General features: G+C 40.9%; 1 protein-coding gene across 1 annotated transcript in view; it reads right to left on the reverse strand.

Moving 5' to 3' along the window:
- Positions 1–413: 413 nt before the first annotated feature.
- Positions 414–27,224, reverse strand: part of STOM (stomatin) — a 28,077-nt gene continuing 1,266 nt past the window's right edge. The window contains exons 2-7 of the mRNA XM_079791044.1: positions 15,428–15,531; positions 13,258–13,330; positions 12,146–12,228; positions 8,596–8,799; positions 7,551–7,685; positions 414–2,383 (exon numbers count right to left, since the gene is read on the reverse strand). Of these exons, the coding sequence (XP_079647170.1) occupies positions 2,192–2,383; positions 7,551–7,685; positions 8,596–8,799; positions 12,146–12,228; positions 13,258–13,330; positions 15,428–15,531 (791 nt within the window). The 3' untranslated portion in view covers positions 414–2,191. The remainder of the gene's footprint in view (positions 2,384–7,550; positions 7,686–8,595; positions 8,800–12,145; positions 12,229–13,257; positions 13,331–15,427; positions 15,532–27,224) is intronic.

Consider the following 27,224-nt stretch of genomic DNA (forward strand, 5'->3'; position numbering starts at 1 on the left):
TGGGTACCTGGTGCTTCACAAATGGAAGCCACTAAGTCAAGACAGTTCTTCGAAGGTTGAATGTTGCAGGTAACACCCAAATGATTTGATTTCATATAATTTATTTGTCTCTTTTTTAAAGTAGACAGTATGCCTGTGTGGTTAGCTGGGTGATGGCAAGAAGTGAGTCCTATCCTGTTTGGATTAAGGCAAAGGGAAATGAAAGCAGCCAAGGATTCAGGGGATGCCTGGATCTCAAATTCCCAGGGAAAATGTGTGGGCAGGTGCAACAAAGGGAGAGATGGCAGATGGACTACGGTAGCCTCTCCTCTTCTTCCGGCCCTGGAAGAGCACGTAATAAAGCCAAGACAGGCAGCCCCAGACCGGAGGATCTGCTGTGCCACTTCTGAAAAATGAAAACCACACACACTAAATGCAGGAAGAAACAGCTCGCACCCGAAGAAAGTTGGGACAAGCTCGCTCTTTATTATGTACGGCATTGGGAGGGGAGACTGCTTGGAACACACTCTTGCACTCACACTCTCATCCTAGGCCTCCTCCCTCCCAGGCGATTTCATTCCAGACTCTGGGCTTTGAAGCCACAAAGCAGAAAAGCAGAGACTGCTTGGTATCTGGAGACAGGGAAACTCAAGGAACAGAAAGAATTGTTACTCAAGTCTGGGAAGAGATTTTCAGCCAGGATATGTGGTTGTTTTCTGGTCCTCAGTGGTCAAGGATGAGCCACCACACAAAGGAGATAAAAATCATTATTTTCAAATTACAAATGCCACTTGAGTTCAATCATATATATCTCATAAACTAAGCTGGGAATTAGGATACACGGTGTTCGAGGTTTTCTAAAATAAACTTGGAAATGGAGTATAGGGAAGGGGACCCTCACAGGCTAGGATTGACAGTGATCCGGATAAGGACAGATATGAAGAGCAGCTCTGGGTAAGGAAGCAGCTATTCTTAGACTTCTCTAGGTGAACTCGGCCTCAAAGAGGAGGTGACACAAATGTCACCAGCCAGAATTCTAGACCAGTAAGAAGAATACAAGGTTGCTCAGTCACAGGTGCTTGTGAAGTAAAAGGTGCCTCCTAATAATACAGATGAAGCAACTGCGGTTCAAAAGGGCTAATCACTTCCTTTTTCAGCATCAACATACATGATAGAAAAAGAACAAGTAGGCAAATGAAAAAGATAGACATCTATATAAATATCCTCAGTTTGACAGTGTTTTCCCAAGCTCATTGGATATGATGTCACAATATATTGTGAATTCTTTATACATTTAATGAATGAGATTGGTAACTGAGGTATTTCCCAGAATGCAACAGTTAATAGCATGCAGTGAGTAAAATACAATGGTTTCCTGAAGATTTTTTTTTTTTAAAAGTATTAGTTCTTAAGCTATTCAATTGGCTATAAAGACAACTGTTTGTAGAACTTAAATTTTTATTTAAAAAATCAAAACTATTTAGGATCTGATATATGAAAATAGGCAAAAGTGAGAAAAAAAAAGCACTTATGTGACAGGTATTTAGCTAATCTGAAGGGCCACATTATTTCAAAGGACCTCTATTATAGTGGATTTAAAAGTCTTTCAAAGGTTAGGGTAATCATTTTCATTGATCTTAACCTTCCTCCAGAGCTGACAGGTACTGGCAAGAGAATGCTTAGTCTCAAGTGAGGATTATTTTGAAACATGGTTTGGGTTTAGAAAGTAAACGGATGTTACAAAATTGCCTTAAGTAAGATTCTCCGCAAGTAAGGCACATGTGGCCCAGAAAAGCTGGTTGTAGCTTAAGGTCACTGTCTTTTGAAAGCATTTGTCCAGCCAAGGGTGTCAGATGGTGGTTTCCTTTGGCCCGGCTCCTGATAGAGGGTGTAGAATAATTCCATGAAAGTCAAAAAAAGAGGGCGTTAACCTGGTACATAATGATCTAAAAATGTGGAGTTAAATATTTAAAGAGTAAGAGAGTATCTTATATAAATCTCACACACAGTATTTACAAGCTAACAATCTTTACCTGTTGCTAGGATCCCTGTACATTCTAAGAACATCACTCTCAATATATGGAAAAGGAAAGGGAGAGAGAATAGTCAAGGTTCCCACCCTACCCTCTCATTATGGGTTAAAGGCTAATTTGGTCCCCCACGTCATCCTCGGAAGGGACGAGCTCATCTCTGTGTTGGCCTCTGTGCCTCATTACTTTCCCCTCATCATGCCTTGCAGCAAATCTATGGGCAGGGGGAAGACGATCGTGGAGTTTTTCTCAGAAGCAATGGTGGTTAGTGTCTGAAGGTACCGGAGCTGAAGGGCTGCAGGAGATTCACTGATGACTATGGATGCTTCTTTCAGAGCTCTGGATGCATTCATTTCTCCCTCGGCTGCAATGACCTGTGGAACAGCAGAAGGAGGGATCAAAATGGAGAAAACGGCAGGTGCAAAGCAGCAATCGCAAAACTTTCCAGGGAGTAGGCCAGAATAGTTTTAAGGAAATCCACTTCCAGTTACTAGTTTCCATATTTTTTTTCCTATAACTGTGTATGTGCCTGAGGTCAAGACATCCTTTTTTACTGTTGCCTTTCTCCCATTTTTCAGGGTACCAAACAAAGACAATTCAAAATACTGTGTATGGGTTGAGAAAGTGAATGACTCTTATGACTGCATACAAATATATTTGCAAGTCAGAGGTATTTCAAAGAAAGGAAAGAAGACCTTATCGAACTGAAAGATGCTAGATCATTAAAAATATTTTTTTTTGTGTGTGAAAGAGCACTTTATTTTTTAGCACATAAATTCAGAGGCAATGCCAAGAATTGCATGACATGAAACCTTCCACTTCCATCTATTTATTTATCTAAACAAGTTTTCTTAGTCCTTATACCTATAAAAATGAAAAGTAATAAAATTGATTCTGAGTCTTATCTCATTCTAACCATAAGTAATGGGCATCTACATGAATTCATTTCTCATTCATCTCATTAAGAGAAGCATTTCTAGTAAAAACTTACATGTTTAGGAGAAATTCTGAAACATTTATAGCCTTATTTGTTATCAGAGGAAATAAAATAATTTTAACTTATAGACTAAATGTGTTGCAGTAGGGTAATAAAATAATTCATGAAAAAATAGATCATATTAGGAAAAGAATTTGTGGTAGCGGTGAAATGGAAATATCAGTTCAAGGAGAAAAAGGAACCATGAAAAGTTCTTGGCTGTTAAAAAAGAGCTTATTCACATATTTTTAAATAGATGATGAAGTCATTATGTCATTTAAATTTCACTGGATACATTTTTTTAAAATGATGTTAGCAGTTTATTTTAAAATATCAATATTTAAAACATGCCAGGAATTACACACTTGACAGTATATAAATTTAAAATGAGAAATTTCATATTCTATTTATAATGTGTGATGAAACATACCGTTTTCCTAAATTCTTTTAGGGTTACATAGGAAAAAAATGTTTAAGATTCTGAAGTGGTGTGGAGAGTAGGGCCTTTGGACTTAGATGAACTTGAACTCAAATACCAGACCTACCCCTTACTAGCTGAATGTCCTCAGAAAGGTTATTTAACATTCTGAGCCTCAGTTTCTTATTCTTAAAATAGAATAGCACCTACTTTATAGGAGGAAGCCAGAGAAGGTATATTAAGTGTTGGTGTATGAACAGAAGCTATTCTATAGGAATGGCAAGTGACAAGTCAGGACTTGATTTTTGGATCTACCAAATGCTTCAATTCATAAAAGATTCAAAAGCCAAATCAGCCCTGGCTGGTGTGGCTCAGTTGGTTGTCATCCTGTGCACCAAAAGGTTCCTGGTTCGATTCCCAGTCAAGGGTACATGCTCAAGTTGCAGGCTTGATCCCTGGTAGGGGGCATGCAGGAGGCAGCCGATTACTGTTGTGTTCTCACATCAATGTTTCTCTCCTCCCTTCCTCTCTCTCTAAAAATCAATCGTATTGGCATATATATATATATCCTCTCCTAGGATTATGAATTAAAGCATGCCAAATCAAGGCAGTTAGCTTTAATTCATAATCCTAGGAGAGGAAGTATAAATATACCATAATCACCAATATTAAAAGTACAGTTTCACTAGGTTATTTTTATGGATCTAAAAATATTAATGGTTTGTAATGCTCCTGTGAATATCAGAACTGAAAGCCATGGTCTTATGAGCAGTGAAATTTCATTCGCTTCTCTGGTAAACTTTGGGGGCCTCCTAGGTGTCAAGCCCCATGTAGGGGTTAGGGATAAAGCATGAACTTCCTTGCCTCCCTCAGCTCCTGGACAAGTAGGGAAGACAGCCATGGAAACAAGTCACTTCACTGCAGTGCGGCAAATACTGACAGAGATCTGTATGAGGCACAGTGCTGCACCACCAGGAAAGCACTTTGTGCAGAGGGTGAGGTGGTGAAGTGGTAGAAGTTCAACATTATAGAATGAAAGCATTGTTGTTTGGATTAAGATGAGGTTTGCAAAAGCTGGTGTATTCCAAAAAAAACTCTGGGTGCTGAATAGTGCATGAGGAAGAGGGGAAAGGTGGGGTGTGAACGGACAGGGTCTGGAGGCCAGTGGAGGCCAGGGCACTGGTCTTCATTCTACAGGCAGTGGGAAGCCACTGGAAGATTTTCGGTAGATAACCTCATCAGATGCAGGTTTGAGAACACACCGACAGATGTCTGAGGATCGATGAGAAGCTGTTAGTGGAAGTGCTTCAGGGTGGTTGGTGCAATTCACTGGTGTTGGGGACAGAGGAGGAGCTGGTTGGGGGGCTATTCAGGAGGGAGACAGTATTCTGGAGGCTGACTGGGTATGGGGAGGAAGAGGGCACAGAGGCTGAGTCCCAGGTTTCTAGGTTTCGGCGGCCTGGATAGTGCCATTCAGTGAGAGTGGGGATACAGGATATGGTACTTACTGAGAGAAAGGACTGTTTAGGGGCTAAAGAGCTTAATTTATCAAGACAAACCATTATGTCCTACCTAAGTCTGTGAGATGGGGCACGTGCCAGATGTGCTCAAGGGAATCCTGTAACTGTGCTCCATGGCAAGCACATAGAGAGTACACAATACACCTGCCATGAGGTCAGCGGGCTCTGATTTTTTTCCATGTCAGCTCAGATGTCCAATTAGGTACTTTGTTGTTGTTTTTTGTCTGGACATAGACCAACTGCAAAGATACCTCATCTCCCACTATCAATCAATACACAATCTCTTGGCATGGAAGCCAGACCCACCAGGATGGACACACATTTTGTTAATAGAAAAGCTGCTCCCAGGGAGCTGCCAGAGATGTGAACCCAATACCACTGGCTTTGTCTAAATATAAGCCAAGTATACACCGTGGATAGGATCTTAGAAAGCGAAGCAAGAAACACGTGGGGCTTTTGCCAAATGTGCAATAATCCCTGTCAATAAACACTTTGTACTTATAGACCATCGTTTTAAAATGTGGCATTTTCAAGTACGTGGGATTGGTACTGCTGCCTCCTTCGGCAGCCCAGGTGGGCTGGGCTTGGAGAAGGGCAGAGAAAGGTGATCTGTATTTTTGCACTCCATCCTCTCAATTAACAGATGACCAGGCCAGGAAATAGGAGCTTGAAAGCACGTCAAACATTTTTCTGAGGGTTCGTGAAAAAGGAAATAAGGAAGAATGCAGCATAAAAGAGATTACATTTCAAGTCATTAAGAGTTAATCTAAAAACTTTAAAGAGATTCAGCCAACATAGTGGGAGAGTCCGTCTTTTGTGACTGGCTCCTTTCTCATTATTTTTGGGAGCACTTGTATACTCATTCACTTTGTTATATAGTATTCCTTCATTCCAATAAGCCATATTGGAATGAAGAAATGCAACTACCAATGGACATTGGGGTAGTTTCCAATATTCCCAGCAGAACTTCAATTATGAAGTTCTAAAGATTCTTAGAGCCAATTCCAAGCAGTTGAGGATTGTTGCCTAGAGTGCTATAGAAGGTCAGGTCTAAGCTCAGTGGAAAACAGTGCTGTGGTTAATTACTGGCATGGGAATAGGAGGGTAGAGCAGCAGCTTCTGGGCCAGTTATTTGTCACCTTCAGAAGATCATCCCTAAGGGCCCTTTGGGCTGATACTCTATGTAGTCTGTGCATGACAAATTTTGTTGTTCAATATGAGTTGAAAATGGGGCTTTTGGTTAATGACATATTCCAGGTATAAGTGATTCCTAATTTTCAAAATGAGTAGATTCTGGCATATTTAACATTATCACAAATATAATTTAGTCTTATGTGATGATTTTGAGAGGAAGCACTTGGGGGTTCTGTAGTATCATCAGGTTAGCATCACAAGCATCAGTGACCACATTAGAAAAACATAAAGTGTCTGGTTAGTAGAAAATTCTGGATGTATTATGTCAAATGAGCTACTATTCTATTTGGGGCTGGCTAAGAAATTATAGTGACCTATTTGTGGCTTAAAGAGCATTCTAAGAGAAGGGCAGGATTCTGTGGTTAGCCAGTTATCACCAGCTACTGCTATTTTTCCAACAACAGTGACAAATCGGTTTGCTCCTGTGTCTTGGGAGCTCTGTCAAGTCCACAGTAACGCCTCCTACCAAAACTGCCCCTATTCCTCCATACATTCCAGGCAAGGGGCTCTGTGACCTGATTAGTTAGTACCTGACTTTACCCTTTGACCAAAGTTGGACCAAAGATAATCTCTCTGCCTTGAATCTGGAATCAGGGCTGGTCTGTCTCTTGTCAGTGTTCATCTGGAGCCAGATAGTCTCCCCATCAAACCATCTGCAGTGAGATGCGGCCCAGGAAATGAAATGACTCACTCCCTTCAGTCTTGACTCCTTTCAGGTCCCTGGCTCCAATGTTGATGAGGCTCGACTCTATTTCCTACCCTTGGGTTTGGTGAGATATCCCTGGGTCCTTAAGCATTAGCCTCTCAATGGATCCTCTTCTTTAGCTTAAGTTAGCAAATATTGCCTTCAGCACCTCTCAGAGGGTCATGCATCGATGCAGGGTTCAGACATAGGCAGGGATGATGATGAAAAGAAAGAGGGGAAAGAGCAGACACCAAAAAAAGAAAAGTGAAAAACAAGGAGAGAGGAGGTGGAAACAGGAAGAAGAAAGAAGATACAGAGAAAAGAGAGAATGAAAGAAGATGAAAGAAATGAATGGTAAGCAAACTGATGAGGTTGCCCATTTGCTCTGAAGTCAGAACTGTAATCTGTCCTTTATAGGCATTTGGGAGACTAAAGTACAGGACACGGTCAATAAAATAATGAGGCAACTTTGTGTGTAGTGATGCCCACGTGATGTTAAACGAAAAGAGCAAGGTGCAGAACAATATGCATAGTGTGACCTACTTCTGTAAAACAAATAAGCCAATAGTCTAACAACCTAGTCAAATAAAACCCAAATAAACCCCAAATAATACCCTGGAAGGGAGGGCTTTCATCTTTACGAAATATTCAGGATTATTTCTAATTTTTATGACAAACTTGTTTTACTTTCTGTAATTAAGAAAATTCAATAGGAAAAACAAACTAAAAAAAAAAAAAAATAAATGACCTTGGCTCGGGCCTCCCGGGATGCTTCTGCTTCTGCAGCCATAGCCCTCTGGAGCTGCACAGGTAGTTTCACGTCCTTGATTTCCACACGCTCCACCTTGATTCCCCAGTCATCAGTGGCTTCGTCCAGGGTATTCTGATGGGAAGAGAGAAGGCAAGCTAAGACATTCAGCCCCAATCCAGAGGCCGAAGGTTGCTGTGTGCATTGGGACTGGGAACAGATAAGGCGCTGGCTCACTGAGGAACTGATCCTGATTCTGTTACTAATAAGCTAATGCAGGCAAACTTTCTCTAAAAAGACCAGATATTAATTACTGATTCTCAGCCTGCCACAACTATTTAACCCTGCCATTGTAGGTCAAAAGCAGCCATGGGTAATACATAAACCAATGGGTGTGGCTGTATTCCAATAAAACTTTACTTCTTAAAACTAGTATCACTTCTAGTATAAGTATTACTAAAACTATAGTAGCTCAGTATTACTCCCAAGCTAATGTGACTCTGTGCAAGCCATGTTACTTTGTGCTTCGACTTTCTCCCTTTACAATGGTAGGAAAGAAATGATACTATCTATTTCCTATAGTTATTGTGGGTATCAAATCAGATCATAGATTTTACACACAATGAAGTCTAAACAAATAATGAGTTCAGATTTACAGTGCTTTTGATCAGGTCAGGTTTAATTCATCATCTATTACTCATGCAACATTGGAAAGCATAAGACTTGCCAGGGAAGTCATGGGACTCACACAGAGAATACAGCTTTAACTGCACTCATGCTATGCAAAATGGCCTCTGAACTATTATGCTAAAAAATACTAATTCTGGGGGAAAATACACAAGGAGGGGGGAAATGCATGCATCTGAGTGTTATCACCCATGAACTATTTGTGGGAAAAACAGCCCCTTCCACCAAGTTTGGGAAAACCTTTCTACAAGGAAAAAAGGCTAGTGGTTCCCCAACTTGAATTGGTGAGTTCTCAACCACTGAGCCTTTGCTTCAATGTTCACTTTCTCGTGAGGTACAGCATTGGCGCACTCCTCACCTGCATGTTGTGTGCAATTTCTTCTCTGTCAGAGAGGAGCTGAGCAAGGTTCTTGGTGCCCAGGACGTTCCTCAGAGTAGTCTGTGCTAACAGACGGGTTGCCGAGTCAGCGTTGGTGATATTTGCCACAGCCAGGATTGCATTCTGAACGCGGTAATAGACCACACCATCCACACTAACTGTCACAGAATCCTTAGTGAGGATCTACAATGCAAAGGAAGCAAATGTTACATCTGTCAGCCAGCTCTTCCTTTAATGTAACTGCAAGGAATGCTATTCTATACAACCTCTTATAACGCTAGCTGATTTCTTTAGAAAGTACTATCAACTGAATGTTTGTGTTCCCTCAAAATTCATTTGTTGAAACCTAATCCCCGATGTGTTGGTATTTGGTTATGGGGTGATTAGGTCATGAGGGTAGAACCCTAATGAGTGGGATTATTACCCTTATAAAAGAAACCCTGGAGAGCTCCCTCTCCCCTTTGCCACATGAGGACACAGGAAAAGACAGTCATCTATACTCCAGGAAGCAGGCCCTCATCGGACACCGAATATGCTGATGCCTTGATCTTGGACTTCCCAGCCTCCAGAACCGTGAGAAATAAGTTTATAAGCCACCCAGTCTATGTTATTTTGTTATAGCAGATCAGACGGCCTAAAATAGTAAAGCATCAGAGATTCTTTAAATTTTTATAAAACACACGCAGTTATTCAGTAATTCCATTACTTGACTAAATCATTCAACAAATGAGACACCACTTAGTAGCAGGCAATGTTCTATGAACCAAGGTAGGAAAAACCTTGGTTCCTACTTTCAAAGAGGCTGAGGAACCCAGGGAGACTTTAAGGAACAAAACATGGGCAGTTGCAGGTGGCAGGAGTGGTGCTTGAACTGAGTCTTGAAGGAAGGAATAAAAGTTTTCAGAGGGTGAAGTGTAGAGTGAAAGAGTATTCAAGGCAGAGAAAATAATGTATATGGGAGAGCCTAGGTTTGTAAGTATTACTAGAACTATAAGTAGCACAGTATTACTAGAACAAAATGTGAATGGGGAATGTTTTTACAGGGCGAGTCAGGGTAAAAATATCTCTACAGCATGCTACATAAAAATTCTTCATTGGACATAATGTGCCAATGTTTCCTACCCGCTGCAGGGCAAAGTCCAAAGTCTTTTGATGCCTGGCCCTTTGGCATTTGGCTCTCTGGCCTCACTCTATCCCACTCCCTCCTGCCCACACTATACTAGACGAGGTGCAGCATGTTCCATGTCCCCTCTGCCTGGATGTCCTGTCCTCTCTCCCTCATAACATCAGACTGGCACCTTCTTACTCATCATTCAAGACACGGCTCCAGTGTCCTTTTCTCTGTGAAACTTCCCTGACCCACTTGGCAGAGTATGCCCTTCCTTTTGCATCTCACTGCAGTGATACTATTTCTCTATTAGACTATGAATTTCTTGAGGGCAGTTTGTCTCTGTATCTCTATCACCAGCAGAATGCTTGATACATAGCAAGTCGTCAACAAACAAGAGATGAATTAAATTGAAACGTGGTCCTAGGAACACAGTGATTGATAAGGAGCACGGGAGTGAGAGTTAGGAGACCTGGAGTTTCAACTCTGCCTGCACCTCTTGGTGATCTCTAGCTTTTAAACGGTTTGACTTACAGCCCCCAGCCGGCTTGGCTCAGTGGTTGAGCGTCGACCTATGAACCAGGAGGTCACGGTTCAATTCCCTGTCAGGGAACATGCGGGCTTAATCTCCGGGGGGGGGGGGGGGGGGGGCGTACAGGAGGCAGCCGATCAATGATTCTCTCTCATCATTAATGTTTCTATCTTTCTTTCCCTCTCCCTTCCTCTCTGAAATCAGTAAAAATACTTTTTTAAAAAACTGTTTGACTTACAGATTCCTCACTTGTGAGATGGGGGTAATAATACTGCCCAATTCTACATAAATTTCTTTGAAGATCAAACAAGAACATGTTTGTGAAGGAAGCCCTCTTGAAAGTGTTAAGAGCTATGGAAATAGAAAATAGTAATGACAATTATATTACATAGCTGTTTAGTCCTGCCAGATCAAAGTAGTAATCCTTTTTTTAGGGATCTAAATATACTTCTAACTTGAAAGAGAAGTGGGAGATTTATAAATAAATGTATTTACAAATGGCATGTACATCACCATCTTCTGTGAAAGTTAATTCTTTCCCATGATGTGATGGGAAAATGTGTATCATTTCTGAACAAATTCTTGACAGTGACTTTGCCACAACCGGAGCTTTCTAACGCTGCAGCCTCTCTGCCTACTGTTTACCATCGCAGCGTGTTTACCTCCCTCGCAGTAAGTTCACGGGGATCGGAAAGAGGCCTGCCTGCCAAGTTCCCATCTGCTCTGCCTTCAGCAGCTGGCAGGAAAGCAGAGAGCGAGCCTGCCAGATGCCTACAATGTTTATAGAGGAAACAGCTACCCTGAAAGGGGAGTCCTTCTGAGAGTCAGTCTTTCCTGAAAGATGGGAAAACATGCAGAGAACACAGCAATGCTCTCAATCTTGTTCTTGGGGGCAAAAATGATTTCTGATGTCATAACTATGTGTGGATTATAAGGTCTGACCTCACTGACTACTTGGCTCTGTAGCAGCAAGGAAGTTCTGAAGCTGGTTTCTGGATTTTGTGACAAGAGAAGGCAAACTGGCCAGGCTCCACCACCCTGCTGGATACCTTGCTTTTGGCCAGGAAATACGGACAGTATTTTTCTGTGCCTCACTTCATCGTGACGTTAGGCTTTCTGTCTGCAATAGTTATTATCCTCCTTAGACATAAGTATCAGCATGGCCACCTCTCCCTTAAAGGGCCACCAGGGGGCTAATGCAGAATGCATTTAACATAGAGTTATGCACAAAGCACCAGACAGGGAATACAAAGAGCTGGATTTCCGTCCTGCTTCTGCAACTGTAGTCTGGAGGAATTCCTTTGTCTCACAGCAACTATATACTTTCTAGGGATTCTGCTGTTTCAGCTGTGATAATATTTGTGAAGTAGTTTGAAAAAGCATGAAATAATCACTAATCTAAAAATGAGCAATTTCTAATTCTTTGGTTTTTAACCAATTTATCTAGAATAAAATCAAGAACTTGAGGAAGAAGAATATTATACTAAACAGGATTTTCTGCCAGAAAACACAGAGAGGAGAAATGTGGTAGTAAAAATGACAATGATGATGTTAACATTATACTTACATTCACATTACACTGCATTTTATAAATAATAAGCAGTTATATAGCACTTAACTATCAGCCACTATTCGAAGCGCTTTACACATAACTCATTTAGTTGTCACAAAAATCCTATAAAATAGGTGCTGTTATTATAATCTCTATTTTATAGATTAGGAAACTGAGGCACAGAGAAATTAAAAACCTTCTCAAGGTCACACAGCTAGAAAAGGTCAAAGGCAGACAGGCTCTAAACCTATGCTCTAACCACTACACCTGCTGCCTCTCATTGTCAAGCGCTTTCACACATGGTATTTCAGTTACTCATAGCAAAAGTCCACCTTACCTCTTGAGGAGGAATATCAAATGAAATAATTCTCATGTCCACTTTGACAAAGGTGTCAGTGCACGGCAGGACGAAAAACAGACCTGCAACAAAGATCCGTAGAAGATTACAGAGAGATACCAGCATCTAAACGGTTTACTTCACCCTTCAATTCTAATAGCAGCAACCTAATGGACTGTAAGTCACCAGTTCATCTCAGTGAATGAGCCAGAAGCTAGGAGTGTTATTCTTTACTCCTCTTGCTCAGTTCCCAACCCTAACTGTCCCCACCAAGGCAATGGATTTCATTTCCTTACTCCACTGTGACTGTCACTGTTTTCACTAGACCAATGCAATCGATTCCAAGTCATCTTTCTATTTCTTCCAGTGCCTCTCCTCCCATCCATTTTCTAAGCTGCAAGCAGAGCAATCTTTACTGAAATACAAACTCCTGAATGAATCACACAAGGTTCTGCATGACCTGCTCCCCTTACCTCTCTTTCATTCCCCTCTCCTCATGCTCTCCTCTCTGGCTGGGCGACCTGCAGTTCCTGGAACCTGAAATACTCTCCTCTATATGGCTTTGAACATGTTGCTATTTCTGGGAGGAACACCTCCCCCAATACCTTTTCATGCCTCAAGACTCAGCCAAGTGGTCACCTCCAGGAAGCCTTGTCTCATCCTACTAGTTGGGACTAGTCACTCCTCTCTGGGTTTCCACAACTACCTGGATCATAATACTTATCACAGGGGACTGTAACTATCTGTCCCCTTGGTATCCCACCACTAGACAGTAAGATCCTTGAGGGCAGAAACTGTGTTATAGTCTCCCGTGAATTCCCAGAGCTTGGAACATGGTAGGAACTTAATCGAAGTTTGCCAAAAACAATGACTCAAAGCCTTTCTTTTAGTAGGGATTCTCATGCTCCAACACTTATCTCAAATGGGAAGGGGAAGGGAGAGGAAGGAAAGGGTGGTTACAGCAAGACTGTCTAGCACCCCTGCTATTTGTTATACAGCTTTTGTTATATGAAGAACTCTTTTCTAAGTCAACAGAGAAGAGAAACTATAAGGGAAATCACATCAATAAAAGGAAGAATGTCAGTCTTCAAATCTAGAATCCGAGTACTGACCAGGTCCTTTGGCTCCTCCTTGTAAAATGCGACCCAATCTAAAGATGATTGCTCTTTCATATTCTTTTACGATCTAGATTAAAAATACAAATAAATAATAATTTAATATGAAGAGTACAAATATTTATATGCATAGCTTTTAAAATTTATATTTCTGCTTTAAACAGGTTACATGCCTCCATTTTGTTTTCTTCTCTATAATCCAGATTATATCTACAAATATGTCCAATGTTTAGTACCTCCACTATGATATTTATTTACTTTATTTTTTACTAATTATAAAAGCAAAAGATATTCATTGTATAAAATCTGGAAAGTATAGAATAGTATAGAGAAGCAAATCTATCTATAACCTCACTCCTCAGCTGTTAACATTATTGAATACTAGAGGCCCGGTGCACGAAATTTGTGCACGGAGGGGGGTTGTCCCTCAGCCCAGCCTGTACCCTCTCCAATCTGGGACCCCTCAAGGGATGTCCGACTGCCCGTTTAGGCCCGATCCCTGGGATCGGGCCTAAACGGGCAGTCGGACATCCCTCTCACAATCCAGGACTGCTGGCTCCCAACTGCTTGCCTGCCTGCCTCCCTGATTGCCCCTAACCGCTTCTGCCTGCCAGCCTGATCACCCCCTAACCACTCTGCTGCCAGCCTGTTTGCCCCCAACTTCCCTCCTCTGCCGGTCTGGTTACCCCTAACTGCCCTCTCCTGAAGGGTTGATCACCTCCAACTGCCCTCCCTTGCAGGCCTGGTCCTTCTCAACTGCCCTCCCTTGCAGGCCAGGTGCCTCCCAACTGCCCTCTCCTGCTGGCCATCTTGTGGTGGCCATCTTGTGTCCACATGGGGGCAGGATCTTTGACCACATGGGGGCAGCTATATTGTGTGTTGCAGTGATGATCAATCTGCATAGTACTCTTTTATTAGATAGGATAGAGGCCTGGTACAGGGGTGGGGGCCAGCTGGTTTGCCCTGAAGGTGGGGGTTCCCTTGGGGTGTGGGGCGGCCTGAGCGAGGGGCCTGTGGTGGTTTGCAGGCCGGCCACGCCCCCTGGTAACCCAAGCAGAGGCCCTGGTATCTGGAATTTATTTTCCTTCTACAATTGAAACTTTGTAGCCTGGAGCGGAGCCAAGCCTGGGGCTCCCTCCGAGGCCGGCAGCCATTTGTGTTGGGGTTATAATTGAAACTTTGTTGCCTTAAGCGGGTGGGCCCGGCCAGGGTGTGCGGAAAGCTTTGCTTCCCCTGTTGCCGGCGGCAACCCTGGCCTGCTCTCTCAAGCTCCATTCTGCCGCCATTTGTTTGAATTTGTTTACCTTCTATAATTGAAACTTTGTAGCTTGAGTGGAGGCTTAGGCCTGCAACGGCTGGCAGAAAGCTTGGCTTCCTCTGTTACCTAGGAAACCTTGCTCTCTGTGGCTGTAGCCATCTTGGTTTGGGTTAATTTGCATACTCGCTCTGATTGGATGGTGGGCGTGGCTTGTGGGCATGGCTTGTGGGTGTGTCGGAGGTATGGTCAATATGCATATTTGTCTATTATTAGATAGGATTACCTCCTGCATTGTTATATAGAAAAAAAAAGCTGAACTTCTCATAGTTTGTCTCTTGATTACTTAAATTATAATAATAAACTTACCTGAAAATTCTTAGAGCACATTCTTATCATTTTAGGAATATATAAATTATAGTAATTTATTAAAGTATTAATAACTTTATAGAAAAAATAAGCAGCATTTGGGAAGCACATATCATGTGCCAACCACATTTAATTACATTAATTCATTTGATCTTCACAATGGCTCTATGGAGTGGGTGTTATTATTCCCCCCCGTTTTACAGGTGAGGAAACATGGTAAAGATCACACCAAAAACAATGGAGCCAGCAGTCAAACCTCAGCATCCTGACGGAGAAATTCTCATAGGACCACCCCATATCCCTGACTCCAACTTCCAATGGTGATCTTAAACCCTTGGGAGAGACTGACTAAACTATGGCTGAAAAGAACCATTAAGATTCTATTATAATAGGTGACCAGAGTGAATTTTCCAAAAGAGAGATGAAGGAAAAAGAATTGCAAGCCAGTATGGTCTCTATTTCTCTTACACACATGTACACACAAAGTGGGTTTATGTAGTTAGGAGTTGACACCTTTCCCGATGTAGATGAAATATTATTTACCTTTATGCACATCCATATTGATAATGGGAAAGTTATAATTACTAAAAAGAATGAGACATACACCAAAATCCATCCACAAATTCCAAGGCCTGTATCGGGGTTCTCTGTGAAAACAAAAAATACACAGCTCTTATCATTGTTACCAGCACAATCGCCACCATCTTCATTCTTATTCACTGAGCACCTATGCTTGGCATTATACTAGATGTTTTACATAAATTTTCCCATCTAATTCTCATAACAACCTGAAGTGTAGATGCTACTTTCCCTAATATACTTAACATGATAACACAAGTGTTTTTCACATTATTCTTTTCTTTATCCAGCACCTAATATTGATTATGCACTGTACTTTGCACTGCAGTCATAAAAGTGAATAAGACTAATCCTAGCTATCAAGGTGAACGTTTAGTGGGAAAGATAATCCTACCTAATAAGCCTATCTAATAAAAGGGTATAAAAAAAGGGAAACATTACATAATCCAAAGATAATATTCTTCTAAATGTTTTCCTTGTACATGTTTTTATAATAAAACTAGAGGCCCAGTGCATGATTTAATCATGCACGTGTAGGCTGTCTGTCCGCTGGTCGGGACCCGGTGTGGCCGGCAGCTCCGAAGTCCCTGGGCCCCTAGGGCGAGGCAGGGCGGGGGCATGGTCCTCCTGCAGCTGAAGCCCAGGCCGGGGTCTTGCCTTCGCCTCCCACCCAGGAATGCTGGGGCCGCCGCCGCCTCCTCTGCCTTCGTGGAAACCCGCGTCCTCTGAGGACACAGGGACACCGGGACACCGCCGCGCGCTCCTGCGGCCCAACTGCCACCAGACTCCTCCCCCGGGAGCCGCGCCGCCCGCCCACCTGCGCCACCTCCAAACCTCCAAAATGCCGCTCGCTGCCCCAGAGGCCCGTCTGTGCTGCAGCACAGCCATGGCGCAGACGCTGAGCTCGCGTCGCCGCTGGCAACGCGAGCTCAGCGTCCTGCCGGCCCAATCACCACCCCAGCCACCCCGAGTCCCACCCCCTGTGTCTCCCGCTGGCCCAATCGTGGGCGTAGTGGAGTGATGGTAATTTGCATATTACCATTTTATTAGGTATGATTTGTAACCTATTTTTCTTCCCTATAGATGTAACCCTAACCTTCAGCCTTTATTGCTATGCATTCATGCTTTTCCTGTTTTAGTTTTTTTTTTTTTATCAGTTATACTTGCATCAAGTTAAAACAGTCAAATAGTTCTACAAGAATAACACAAAAAGAGAGCAGTTCCCTGTCCACCTCTTCCAATTTCTCTTTCCTCAACGGCAACTGCTATGGGCTATTTTGGTATTTACCTCCATGTTTTCAATTAGTTTGCTTATTTTGTTACTTCTTGCTTTTTCAGTTTTGAGCATTATCTACCGACTTTCCACTATGGAAGAGAATTTAGTTCTCTTTCCTCCCCTTCCCCATATAAATATACCCATCCTTTCAATAACATCATAATTTTGATTAGATCAATATCAAATTTTATATTATGAATATCAAAATGCAATTCAAAGCTACGCTATGTTGTAAAGAATAGTTTTCCTTTCCTATACAACTCCCCCCCTTCACCCCCCGGAGTCATTGTCTTATTTTTTCCCTTTGCTTGGTTCCCCGCCCCCCCCCCCCCTTTGCTTAGTTTTCAGGTGCTTATTAATTTAACCTCAAACTTTTCATCAAATGTGTAAATCTCTCAGAAGGGTCAGGTACTCTATCAATTCCATCTTTCGAGAAAGAGTCTCTCTTGGAGCAAAGTCTGTACTCATTATCTCAGTTGGTGTGGCCAGCTGTCACTGTGATTGCCTTTCACTATCATCCTGGGAAATTCCCTTTAGTTCCTGTATCTAGTGTCTTCCTTGTTTTTAGTTTGTTTTTCTTTGTTTGTGAAGAACAGAGGGAATGAGTAGGCCAAGGGATACCATCAATTTTCTTATCAACTACAGAAGGCTCCTGCTCTATTTCCAAGAATTGTTTTAATCATTGGAGGGAGACTGGCAAGAGGGGAACAGGTATGCCAGTCACTGATCAGGGCAAAGATGGCAGAGACAGAACTGAATAAATAGGAGGCCAAAAAATAAACAAAGTTAAGGCTGGGCGCCTGGGGAAAAAAAGAGAGACACAAGTTGCATCCAGGTCAAGTGCTCCAATGCACAGAGTACTTTGGTCATCATAGACTTCGATCCTGTGTCCTAGTGTGAGGTAAACATCCTTATGCATGCTTAAATAAAAGTGATCTAAGTTAATCCTGGAGGTTTCTAAGTTGTAATTTTGGGGGGTATACACATATTCACTGAGAGAATATACCCAGCAAGGCCACATACTAATAATAACACCTGGTAGAGGCGTGTGGAGCAGCCTCTATCAGGTGTTACTATGAAATCGCCCTAGCCATTTTTAAATGGTTCATTATACACTAGGTGCACTGTGTCAAATTACTTTAGATGTATATCTCATTTACTGCTTACAAGGCCCTGTAAAGTATTTTTAATTCCATTTACAAATGAGGTGACTGCAGCAACATGACTTTCCCAAGGTCACACAGGGAGGACCTGGGACTCAAATACAGGTCATCTTACTCCAAAGCCCATGTTCTAAATCAACTCACTCTGACCCTTTCCATCTGAATAAAATAAAATAAATCTTCATTTAATTTTCGTGTTTGGAGCACTCTCTTAAGACAGTATTCAAACTAGGAAAGCAAGATAGGAGTTCTGAGAGTGAAATCTGATATTCCTACAGAGGAAGCTCTCTTAATTCCAGCCGTGTCTATTTATAGAAAACTAGTCTCAAGGCTCTTAGCCAGACTCAGGTCTAGGTTTCCAAAGTGAAATGGATTCCAAACAAGGAACAGATTGGCCACAAAGACTTATGTGACAGCTCTCGGTGCTTTCTAAAATACCCCTGTATTGCTCCAAGTCTCCCTTATCTGTGTCTCAAATAGAATAGACTACAGACTCTCTGAGGGTAGGAATGTTTATTATTTGTTTTTTACTCTCAATCTCTAGCACAGTAACCATAATATAGTGGGTGTAAAATAAAATCTTACCAAGCTTTCCAACTAGATGTGTTTTCCTTCCTTTGAATCTTGATAGCACTTTTTTAACTTCTCTTATGACACTTATATTATGCCTAATACTTTAATTTATTGTTTATTCATATCCCTTATTAGACTGAGATTTCCTGAGAATAGGGAGCATCTAAGTTTCCATTTAAATTCTGTTACTTCTTAGTTGTGTGATCTTTACCTCTTTGGACTTTAGTTCCTTCACCTGTAATCCTATCTAATAAAGAGGGAATATGCTAATTGACCCTAACGTGGTCGCAAAGATGGTGGCGCCCACACCCAATAAGGAGGGAATATGCTAATTGACTGCCACGCCTTCAAAGATGACAGCGCCCAGTCCCCTCAGCCCTGCCAGGGTGGCAGGCGTGTGGCAAGGCCTCCGGAGTCCCCCAGTCTCCTCAGCCCCCCAGCTGCCCAGGGCTGGCCCGAGGTGCAGGTAAACCTTGGATGGCGGCTGCCCAGCCGATGCCTGAGGCACAGGCAAGCCTCAGATGTCAGCTGCCCAGCTGCCCAGGGCCGCCTGAGGCTCAGGTAACCAGGGCCAGCTGAGGCTTGCGCTGCCAGCAGTGGCAGCAGCAGAGGTATGATGGGGCATTGCCTTCTCCTGATCGCCGGGTTGCCTCCCACCCCTGAGGGCTCCCAGACTGTGAGAGGGGGCAGGCCGGGCTGAGGGACCCCCATGCACTGGGCCTCTAGTATAAGGATAATTACTAGTAGACTGGCTTTGTAGTGTTGAGGTAGTGCTCAATAAATATGGATGGCAGTTTGCAGTAATCCTCCTGATTTAATCAAGTGTTCAAATTTTCCCAATAAAAATGGGAAAATAGGTAGCATTTACCTATTTTGATAAAAGCCTCTAAAACTTGTACTTAATTTTCCCCTTACTTTATGCCTCCCTCCTATCAGACTAGGCTTGGACATTCCAAGACCCTCAAAAATCTCATTTATTAATTGAATTACTAAATTTTTGAAAAATTATCTACAGGAGGACAAGCCAGAATGTCTAGTCCAGTTTGTGTGTGTGTTTGTGTGTGTGTATACTCAGTTTGCATTGTCACATTGTAAGTATTCAGAATTATAAATCAAGAGGAACAAAAGAAATTAAGTGGATATTCTGAAAACTGGGCCTGGACTTTCACATTTCAAATGCTCAGCTAGAAGTAATCAAAGTGTATACAATGGGGAAATGCCATCATATTATTCTAGTGCCTTTAAAATAAAACTATCCTATTTTCAAGCCTCAGAATTCTTCACTTGGTCATAGCTCAAAAACTCCACAAATCACATTCCTCAGAGAGGTAAGGTTTAAACTCCACCAGGCCATAAATGAACCTTAGTCACCTACCACTTATGGGCTAAACAGCAACATGTTCACATCTAAATATATATTTATATCCCATTGTTTCATGGAATATTTATATGATGAACATTTCAGTTGTGTCCAGTTTTCTCAATTACAAACTCTGCTGCATTTAATATACTTTTAGCAAAATTTTCATAATCCTTATTATATATACTAATTTTGCTAAAGAGATGAAATTGCATAATTCTTAAATTTCTCTTATTTTGGAGGTATCTTTTATTACTACTAATAAAAACCATTTATTGAATGCCTATCACGTCAGCCACAAGCTCTTGTTTCTTATATACATTATTTCTAATGTTTACAAAAATCTGTAAATATGTATAAAGTATTCCTCCCAGGAATCCCAAAGTAATAAAGCAAAAGACTTTCTTGGAAGAGACTAAAGAAAACAAACAAAAAACATGAAACGAGTGAAAAAAGTTGTACAGTAATTTTTGTTTGGTTAGCTTCCGGAAAAGTAGTAAAATATTCTTTTCAATATGTTAACAGGCATAATTTCAGAGCACTGTATAGTATTAATGATCCCATGTCAGCTGATTTATGTTAAAGTCTACTGAACTTGGCACTGTGTACTGGCAATCACATGGAAAAATACTTTCCATTTAGTAATGCCACTTTATTCTAAAACTTAAAAGATACTGGATTTCCTCTTCAGGGGAAGGCCAGAAACATGTCTTACACAATATCTGAAAGTCTGACACAGATTCATATGCATGATTACACACACAGCAAGGAACGGATAAGCCAAAGAAATACCTAAGTAGCAACCTGTAAAGGACAACCGTTTCCTTCCCCTTTCCTGGAACAAAGGTGAAACACTTGATGTTGTAAATTGCTAAGAATAGTTTGGGTGGGGAAAGAGAGGATGGCTAGGAGTTTAGTCTAAAAAATACATGCTATCTGGTTCTAACAGCACCAGTAGGTCAAAATGAAATACTTTTTGAATTTTTCTTAAAAGCATATACATTAGGATATATGTTCTTTTTGACTGTTACTATTCCTCATCAGAAATTATATGTCAGGATTTGGCAAACTTCTCCTGTAAGGGGTGGGAAAATAAACGTTTTAGGCGTGGTAGGCCATAAGTCTGTTGCAATTACTGAATACTTTGCCCAGTAGTACAAAAGTAGTCAAAGACAACAGTACATAATTCTCTCTCATCATTGTTGTTTCTATCTCTTTCTCCCTCTACCTTCCTCTCTCTGAAATCAATTAAAAAAATTTGTTTAAAGAGTACCTCAGGTAAAACTGTCATATTTCAGATGACATAATACTATACATAAAGAACCCTAAAGATTGTAACAAAAAACTACTAGAACTGATAAATGAATTCAGTAAAGTAGCAGGATACAAAATAAATATTCAGAAATCAGGTGCATTTTTACACACCAATAATTAACTATCAGAAAAAGAAACTAAGAAAACAATCCCATATACAATTTCTGAAAAATAAAGAGAAATACCTAGGAATAAATTTAACAAAGCAGATAAAAGATCTAAATTCGGAAAAATATAAGACATTGAAGAAAGAAATCAGAGAAGATACTAATAAATAGAAGTATATGCTGTGCTCATGGATAGAAATAATGAACACCATTATAATGTCCATAGTACCAAAGCAATCTATAGATTTAATGCAATTCCTATCAAAATATCAATGGCATTTTTTCAAAGAACTAGAACAAACAAAACAAAAATTTGTGTGGAAACCCAAAAGACCCCGAATAGTGACAGCAATCTTGAAAAAGAAGAACAAATTTGGAGGTATCAAGTCACCTAATGTCAAACTATACTACAAGGCCATAGTAATTAAATCAGTATGGTACTGGCATAAAAACAGACACATAGAATCAAAGAGAGCCCAGAAATAAATCTACATCTATATGGTCAATTAATCTATGAAAAAGGAGACAAGAACATACAATGGGGTAAAGACGATTTATTCAATAAATGGTTTTAGGAAAATTGGACAGATACATGCAAAAAAATGAATGTAGGTCACCTTCTTACAAGAATAAACTAAAAATGGATTAAAGACTTAAATGTAAGACTTCAAACCATACAACTCCTAGAAAAGAAAACATAGGCAGTAAAATCTCAGACATCTGGGAAACCATCAACAAAATGAAAAGACAACCTACTGAATGGGAGAAGACATTCATCAATGGTACATCTGATAAGGGGTTAATATCCAAAATGTCTAAAGAACTCAGACAACTCAACACCAAAATAATAAACAACCCAATTAAAAAGTGGGTAGAGGACCTGAATAGACAGTTCTCCAAACAGGACATACAGGTGGCCAATAGACATATGAAGATACTCAACATCACTAATAATCAGAGAAATGCAAATTAAAACCACAATGAGACACCACCTCACACAAATAACAAGTGCTGGTGAGAATGTGGAGAAAAGGGAACCCTTGTGCACTGTTGGTAGGAATGCAGATTGTGGCAACCATTATGGAAAACAGTGTGAAGGTTCCTCAAAAACTAAAAAATGAAACTGCCTTATGACCCAGCAATTCCACTTCTGAGTATATATCTAAAGAAACCCAAAACACTAATTTGAAAGAAGATATGCACGCCATGTTCATTGCAGCATTATTTACAACTAGAGGCCTGGTGCACTAAAATTTGTGCACTCAGCCTGCGCCCTCTCGCAGTCTGGGATCCCTCACGGGATGTCCACCTGCTAGCTTAGACCCGCTCCCCAGACATCCCTCTGGCAGCCCGGGAGCCCTCGGCAAATGTCGGATGGGGAACAGGCCTAAGCCATTAGTCGGACATCCTTAGTGCTGCCTTGGAGGCGGGAGAGGCTCCCACCACCACTGCTGTGCTGGCCAGCCATAGGTGGCTTCTGGCTAAGCGGTGCTCCCCCTGTGGAAGCGCACTGACCACCAGGGGGAAGCTCCTGCATTGAGCTTCTGCCCCCAGGTGTTCAGTGTGTGTCATAGTGACCTGTTGTTCCGTCTTAGGGTCAATTTGTCTATTACCCTTTTATTATATAGGATAGCTAAGATATGGAAGCAACCCAAGTGCCAATCAATGGATGAGTGGATAAAAAGCTGCTGTACATATATACAATGGAATATTACTCCACCATAAAAAAAAATGAAACCTGCCGAAACCGGTTTGGCTCAGTGGATAGAGCGTCGGCCTGCGGACTGAAAGGTCCCAGGTTCGATTCCGGTCAAGGGCATGTACCTTGGTTGCGGGCACATCCCCAGTAGGGGGTGTGCAGGAGGCAGCTGATCGATGTTTCTCTCTCATCGATGTTTCTAACTCTCTATCCCTCTCCCTTCCTCTCTGTAAAAAATCAATAAAATATATTTTAAAAAAAAGAATGAAACCTTACCATGTGTGACAGCATGGGTGGTCCAAGAGAGTATTATGCTAAGTGAAATAAGCCAGACTAAGAAAGACAAACAACATATGATTTCACTTATATGTGGAATATACAGAACAAAATAAAAGGACAAACAAAATAGAAACAGACTTATAGATACAGAGAGCAGACGGACAGATGCCAGATGGGAAGGGTTTAGGGGGCAGAGAGAAAAAAGGTGAGGGGATTAAGTAGCACTAATTGGTCGTTACAAAGTAGGCATGGGGATGTAAAGTAAAGCATAGAGAATATAGTAATAATGTTGTGGTTATTGTCTATGGTACCAGGTGGGCACATGAATTACTGGAGGGAACACTTTGTGAAGTTATATGAATGTCCATCTGCTGTGCTGTACATCTGAAATTAACATAAAATAGTGTTGAATGCAAACTGTACTTGAAACATTTTTTAAAAGGTTAAAAAAAAAGAGGACCTCTTCAGGGGTTAGTGTGAAGAATAAATAAGCTAATATGGAAGATACCTAGTGCCTAACAGGTACTAAAAAAAATAATTGTTAAATAAATAGTTGTTGAATGAGTAGAGTGATTCTGCCATTTCTTTGGGAGGAAGACGGCCTATTACATAAGTGAAACTGAAACTACATGTCAGCAGACAGGATCCAAGAAATCAGTTCAGAATCATCCTCTATCCCAAAGCATTGTCGTATTGCTTTCCTCAAATGTGTCCTTTTCTCTTTTTAAAATAAGACCTTTTTGCCTGGCTGGTGTGACTCAGCGGTGGAGCATTGACCTATGATCTAGGAGATAAGATTTGGATTCCTGGTCAGGGCACATGTCCAGGTTGTGGGCTCGAACCCAGTTGTGAGGCATGCAGGAAGCAGCTAACAAATGACTCTCTCATCATTGGTGTTTCTATCTCTCTCTCCCTCTCCCTTCCTCTCTGAAATCAATACAAATGTAAAAAAAATAAATAAAATAAGACCTTTCCCATCCATGAAGTTAGAGAATTCAGAAAGGGCTGAATATGACCCATGTCTGAAAAAAATAGCAACAGTTACATTCAGAAAAATGTGAAAGAAAAACAATTTCATAATGGTATTAATTAAATTTAGCCTGAAATATATTAGGCCTAAAATAAATTAAAACAAAACAAAACCCCCCTACTTTTTTTTTTTTTTTAACTTTTTCAGCTCTTTCACTTGAACATCTTAAAAGTATCGCTAACTAAATTTTTCTTATGAAAGTATTTGGAGGTTACCATCATTTTAATTTTTTTAAAAAAATGGGAAATAGAAGCATTAAGAAACTAGATCATAAGGCTCCTAATTCTTTAGCTGAGGCCCAACAGCTTAGCAGTAGCCAAGAGCTTGCTTGGAGATTTGGTGTCAGATTCCAATTCTAGCACTAAATTTTCTCATTAGTAAAATGAGGGAAGAGAACAGTACTTATACAGTTGTTAATGAAGATTAAAAGAGAAACTATGTAAAGTGCTTGACACTTAGGAAGCATTCACTAAATAGTAGCCATTATTATTATCACAATTTTAAGACCATTATTGATATAGTTCATAGGAATAAACTTTTTACTAAACGAATTACCTTCTGGGACCTGCACACCATAGAGAAAATATCAAGACTAACTATTTCCTTGGGGACTCAGACCACATTGGGGTAGGTAAGTCAGAATTCTAAACTTTCTTGTACTGTCTTCATATAACTTTTTAAATTTTCCTGTATAATCACTAGGCTTTCTGAAAAGTCATTAACTTTTTTTCTTCTCCCCATTAAATATCGTAATAATTTACATTTTAAAGTTGCAAGAGGACATTCACATAAATTTTCTCATTTGATATTCAAAACCTTGGGAGATAGATATTGCAGTAAGTTTATGCCCAATTACATCTGAGGAATTGACTATGGGAGTTGCCCAAGGTAACCCAGGTAGTAAGAGATGGTATTGAGATCCTTAGGGGGTTCATAAAGAGAGCCCACAAACCTCTCAGGAGTACTGGCTCCCACCCAGGGGCTCTTGGCGACCCAAAGGAATCATTTCTATGGATGGAATTTCAGACCGGATGACATCGAGAAAGAAATGTAGGGGACTGGGTGGGCTTTGCCAGCACCCCCACAAAGAACACTACTATAGTGAACTCATCTATACTGATTATTCGTAAAGCCAGCCTTGTCCGCCCATCCCCTATGAGCGGCATTTCCCTTGCTCAGCGATCCTTGTCTTTAGTTCCAGGAGTATCAGAAGAATTACAGAAACCTTTATCCCCCACTTTTCCCTAGTGAGCATTTTGTAGAGTTATCTTCCCAAATTAGGGGTGTAACCGATGGAAGGTGTGCAGGTCCTGTTCCCGGTTCCCTGACCTTTTGGTGGGAGACAGAAAGTTGGGTGAAACTGCGGTGGGAAATCTGTTGCTAGAAGTTCTTTGGGAATAACCCATCAGGTGGTACCTAGAACCTATTTAATCATTAAAAAAATAAATGCCAGCTTTTGTATACTTAGTCTTTTGTTTGAGTTAACTTATAACCATTGATGGTTTAACTAGATTCATTATTTTTTTCATAAAAGTATTTTTTAACTAGATTAATTACTGAAGAAGTTACAAAGTTCCCCCCCCCCCCCCCAATCTGATGTCTGTACCAACTGATATAAACAATTAGTCCCTAGCTTCTACTTATTTTCAGGCATGCTCCCAAAGGGATTTGTTCTGTTGACATGACTCTTAATTATAATCATTTCTTTACAATCCATTTGCATTCAACTTCATTACAAAATGAATGCACTGGCTTTAAGAAAAACGAGTCCTTCCCAAGGTTTGGTCATATTCACGGTCCTACTGCTAATTATTAGCAAAAGCATAAAAGGGACAGAGTTAGGGCTTTTATATTCTACTACTTCCCTCAGAAGCACCCCTCTGGAACTGTCTTATTCAAGAGATCTAGATTGAAGCTAGGTTCCTCTGGGCTTGCTTTATTTCTTTGTCTCTCACCTTCAGTGAAATACTGAACAAGATCCTCAGTTTGGATATGCATTTTGGAGGTAACTCTAGGATAGAAAAAATGGTTTGGAAAACCAGATAGTCCAAGTTTGAAACCTAGCTCTAATCACACACAGGTGTGTGCCATTTTTCCATTCTGAGCCTCAGTTTCCTTGCAGTAAAATATTGGATAATGATGTCTTCCTTGTGGAATTGTTAGAGAATTGCAATTAGATAATGTTTGAAAGCACTCAGACTGTGGTAAGCACTCAATAAATTCTATTTAGTAATAAATTCTAGTCATGGCATTCCTACCAATGTCAGATCTCTAGGGTTTACATTAACAAAAAAAGTCCACTAACTGAAAACATTTTCACTGCAAAACAAGAGGTTTTGTTTTCTTTTAGCATTTGTAGACGAAACGGGGATCAACATGCATGATTATTGCACTGGTAAGAACACGATTACCAACAGTTGTCACCGATGTATTGAAACAATCCAGTGAAAATAAAACAATGACTGCATAGTTTTCATTAGATTCTTAAAAGATTTCTAAAATAAAGTCTAAAACCAAGAAAAAGAACATGGACGTGAAAACTGGTCTGTGACCATGGCAACAACTAAAGGGACATTAAGTACAAAGATCATGTTTATTCCCAAAGAACTTCTAGCAACAGATTTCCCACCGCAGTTTCACCCAACTTTCTGTCTCCCACCAAAAGGTCAGGGAACCGGGAACAGGACCTGCACACCTTCCATCGGTTACACCCCTAATTTGGGAAGATAACTCTACAAAATGCTCACTAGGGAAAAGTGGGGGATAAAGGTTTCTGTAATTCTTCTGATACTCCTGGAACTAAAGACAAGGATCCCTGAGCAAGGGAAATGCAGCTCATAGGGGATGGGCGGACAAGGCTGGCTTTACGAATAATCAGTATAGATGAGTTCACTATAGTAGTGTTCTTTGTGGGGGTGCTGGCAAAGCCCACCCAGTCCCCTACATTTCTTTCCCGATGT

This window comes from Cnephaeus nilssonii (assembly GCF_951640355.1).
Source record: "Cnephaeus nilssonii genome assembly, chromosome: 14".
Classification (NCBI taxonomy): Eukaryota; Metazoa; Chordata; class Mammalia; order Chiroptera; family Vespertilionidae; genus Cnephaeus; species Cnephaeus nilssonii.